General features: G+C 43.8%; 1 protein-coding gene across 1 annotated transcript; it reads left to right on the top strand.

The window, feature by feature from the left end:
- Positions 1 to 350: 350 nt before the first annotated feature.
- LOC109774078 (protein FAR1-RELATED SEQUENCE 5-like) lies at positions 351 to 923 on the top strand. Its single transcript, XM_020332797.3, has one exon. It carries the CDS (start codon positions 351 to 353, stop codon positions 921 to 923), a length of 573 nt encoding a protein of 190 aa, XP_020188386.3.
- The last annotated feature ends 3,790 nt before the right edge of the window (positions 924 to 4,713 follow it).

Raw genomic sequence — 4,713 nt, 5'->3', positions numbered from 1 at the left:
ATCAAAAATTATAGATACGACGGAGACGTATCACTGACATAGAAGACACGATAGCCTACTTCGATGAGAAAGCGAAAGAAGATCCAGATTTCTTCTACAGGATAAGATTGGACAATGAGGACTGTGTCAGGAACATGTATTGGGTGGATGGTGCTACAAGAAGAGCCTACAAACATTTCCGAGATTGCATTTCATTCGACGCGACATATCTCACTAATATGTACAAGATGCCATGCGCTTCATTCATAAGAATAAATAACCACACTCAGTCATTGCAGTTTGGATGCGGGCTCGTTCGAAACGAAGACACGGATGGGTACACTTGGCTGCTCAAAACCTTCTTGGAGTGCATGGGTGGACTTGCTCCGATGAACATAATAACAGACCAGGATTTTAGCATGCGTGCAGGCATAGAGGAGGTCTTTCCATTGGCAGTCCACAGGCACTGCAGGTGGCACATTATAAAGAAGGCTGAGGAGACGCTAGGACCGTTCTTTGCTGACCGTCCGGATCTGCACAAGGCATTCGAGCTGTGTGTGGACCACAGCTTGACGGTGGAGGAGTTTGAACGGAGCTGGATGGCTATGATTGAAACATATCAAGTCCAAGACAACGAGACGCTTGCTAGCCTGTGGGAGAAGCGTATGTACTGGGTGCCATCCTACTTCATGCAGTGCTTCTTCCCATTTCTGCAGACTACGCAGCGCAGCGAGGGGTTCAATGCTGCTCTGAAGCGGTACGTGAGCCCTGGCAACTCATTGCTGCAGTTTGGCAAGCAATACACATCTTTGCAACAAAAAATACTGGGATCTAAGCTACAGCAAGAAGCAAAGACCGCGCTCAAGCAGCCTAAATTGCTAACATGTTTACCAATGGAGAGGCAGATGAGCAAGACATATACCAACAAGATTTTTAACAAGTAAGTCAGTTGTGTTACAGTCTTATTTGCACAAGCATGAAGGTAGTAGGTGCCATATAGAATGCAATGCAGTTGCCAGCTTTTTTGAAAATGCTGATATATTGAAAGTAGCCATTGAGTACAGGGTAACCATGATATGTAGTTGCCATGTTTAATGAACTGCAGTTGCCATGTGAAGTCAACTATAGTTGCCATGTGAAGTCAACTACAGTTGCCATGTTTAATGAACTGTAGTTGCCATGTTTAATGAACTGTAGTTGCCATGTTTAATGAACTGTAGTTGCCGTGTGAAATAAACTATAATTGCCATGTTTAATGATCTGTACTTCCATTTGCCATGATGGTATGGAACACACTTGCCAATTAAAATGTTATGTATTTGCCATGTGAAAAATATCATGCAATTGCCATAGCCATCATTCATTTTAGATGCCTTTCCTACGTTACAGACTACATCAACATAAGGTGCTACAAAACGTCATATAAGAGTTTAACAAAACCACACAAAACTTGCAGATTCCAGGAAGAAATAAAGCGTGCCAGCATGTACATGGCTTACCAGGTGGACGAACATACGTTCAAGGTGTGTTCTCTCTTGGGCATGTCGGATTCAGAACCTGAAGACCCAGACAAAGGAAGGAACTACTTTGTGAAGGCTTCGATAAGCGAAGGCGAATACTACTGCCAATGCTGCAAATTCGAACGGGGCGGGATTGTGTGCTGTCACATACTAAAGTAATGGACATGAACGCGGTGACACGAATGCCCTGCCATTTCATACGGCGGCGATGGACTTGGGACGCTGACGACGCATTGGGGCCGCAAACATCAAATGCAGTTTTGGCTGTGCATGATGAGAGACCAGAGTCAACCATGGAAGCCGTGAGGCATGTTGTGTTGACAAAGAACTATGCTGAACTAATAGATGAAGCATGCAAGAGTGATGAGACAGCGAGGGTTGTAGAAAAACACAGGAAGGCCCTGAAAAGAGAGCTTGATGAGATCAAGAAGAGGAAAGCTGAGGAAGCCTTACATAGGTTCCCCCGCACCTTAAGTGTGCCTTCATCCACGGGGCCATCATCTGAAAACTCAGAGGTAGGATCTGGAACAGCAAGCACACAAACCCAGATCAGGAACCCACCCCATTCCATCACAAAGGGGCGTCCAAAAGAGATAAGATACAAATCAAGATTGGAGATTCAAGCAAAGCACAAGAAAACAAAGAAAGGGATGGGCAATCCGTAAGCAACATTGGAGCATTGTGACTTGGTTGTTGGTGACATTTTTTGCAAGCTAGATGTTCTAAAAATTGTAAAAATGGTAGAACAACTCTTGAGGGGAATCAGAGTCTGAAAAGGAAATGCCATGAATCAATGACTGCAGTTGCCACGTGTGTGGTACTGAATTTGCCATGTTATTTCTTCGGAATCTGCCGTGCCTTTTCTACTGAATCTGCCATGTTATTTCAACTGAGTCTGCCATGCCTTTTCTACTGAATCTGCCATGTTATTTCTACTGAATCTGCCATGTTAGTTCTACTGAATGTGCCATGTCATTTATACTGAGTCTGCCATCGCGTAGATTTCCGTGTGCAGTCAACACATTTTAGTCCACACATATTGTATTGTGTGGAAACTATGGAAAACAAGTTGAAACGATCGCGTGCAAAAACCGTAAGGGTACGGCTGCGTACAAACTACCCTGCTAGCCGATACAGTTAGCAGTGCAAAAAACCAAAAAGACAAACGAGAAAGAACGATAACTTTCACTAACCATGACTGATCAACTACATTTGTCATGTTTTCAGACATCAAGGACGCATTCAAAACACCAAACTGGTACTGCCAACCCACAAACGCGTAATAATACTGAAAGCACATAAACGTATCTGCTGTCACACCTAAGTAGGTTCACATCCACACATATATTACAAACTATTCAAATGTCGCTCACACGCCACCACTATATACTAGGCTACGGGGAGATGCAGTCATAGCATATTACACGGACATAGTTTTGAAAAAGAACAAGGTAATACCTTACATTCCTCGGGAACAGAATGTAAGGTAGGCGTTCGGTGTGGAGCACCACGTGATCACTTGTACTTCTTGGTGGCTTTCTTGATAGCTTCCTCTATGAACTCTCGTGCGTTGGACCGCGTGTTGAAATCTTCATTCATCAACCAGTTCCATGTGTAAATTTTGCGGAGCTCGACGACCATTGCAGTTGTGACGACAGGGACCCGTCGACCTTCCCACTTAGCAAGGTATTCCAACGTGTGAAAGCCACAGTCGTGCCTATAAAACAAAAGAATCAGGTGAACTCAAGAAAACAGAGAGAAATCATAAACTTCAATGAAGATGTGACAAAGAGGGTTAGCATTGGTGTAGAGGACACATGAAAAAAAGATAGCAATTACCCGTTTCCTTGCTTCATAGTCTCAACGTAATCGATTGGAAAATGTCTGATCTGGACCTTTGAGTTTTGGTAGTGACGGTTCCATGTCTCTTTGAGGTTGTTGATGAAGTATTCGGCATGCGTAGTAAGGTCTACATCAGCTTCTGAACGCACTGAATCAAGCACCTCAAATCGTTGGTTCTTGAGGTCAAGGCAAATCGCGTAGTGGTGACCACACCTGTCATGTGGGTCCTGTGGTGCAAGCTCCTGGAACATGGGGAACATGACCTGCAAGTAAAAAATAAATGAAGGAAAAAAGCAGAGTTCACATCAAGAACAGAAATGATGTAGTTAGAAAAATGATGTCTAAGGACATCGCTGGCTGCACTAGAAGGCACATGAATGACATAGAAGCAACAGGTGTCCAAAAGTACACCATCATAGAAATGTTTAGTTGCAGTGTGTAATTAAAAGAAGTTGCCATCCATGTATGGACTAAGTTGCCCAGTATTTTAGTTGAAGTAGCCACATAAGTTGCATTAAGAAGCAAAAAAAACTCATTTTACATGGCAGCTGTTGCCACATGAAACAACTGTCACAGAACATGGTGTAGCCCACATGTGAAGCATATCTACTGGCAAAACATACCAAGGCAGGAAAAATGTGCAAAAAAGGAAGGAATACTCACACATTTCTTCATTGTGAGCTTGAAGTCACCATGCGCGGCAAAATGCTTCCTCAGGATTTTGTGGTGGAAGTCACCGTCCCATATTTTGCAGGTCACGCTGTACTGCATGATTGTTTTGTCGGGAGACATATCCATATGCCTGTTGATGAAGTCAATCCCACATGCAACTACATTCTTCGACATTTTGCCGAGTGGCCTCACAGACTCGGCAAGATCACCCAGGTCAGCGTACGTCACATCGCATTGTATGATCTTGGTTCTGTCCAAAAATGAGCTGTATGAAAATGATATAACATGAAAGAATCATGTCTACTAACTAGAAAAAAGAAAATAAGTCGTAAAACAGAGCATCTATAGAATAGCAAAAAGGAAGAAAAGTAAAAAAGGAAAGCAAATGAGGGGTTATGCGGTGTGGTCATTACGCTTTCAACTCCTTCATGTGCTTGCTGTTGGACCTCGCATTTCCAAAGCGCTTGACAATTTCGTACAGCTGGTTCTGATCCTTTGTGGCCTTGACTTCTGGCTCATAGTAATCCGTGGGTGGTGCGTGAACTACCCTATGCTGCCTCACAGAACCAGGGGTGGCACTTCTAATGGTATCCTCAGATAGACTCAGTATGCATGCTAGAACTTGATTGCCCCTGACCTCGTGAGGACCTCCTCTGCAGTGCTGCCTCCTCACTCCTGCGGTAAGCTTCATCAAGTGACG

The sequence above is a fragment of the Aegilops tauschii genome, chromosome 1 (assembly GCF_002575655.3).
Source record: "Aegilops tauschii subsp. strangulata cultivar AL8/78 chromosome 1, Aet v6.0, whole genome shotgun sequence".
Taxonomy (NCBI): Eukaryota; Viridiplantae; Streptophyta; class Magnoliopsida; order Poales; family Poaceae; genus Aegilops; species Aegilops tauschii.
This window is presented reverse-complemented; position numbering and strand designations above follow the sequence as displayed.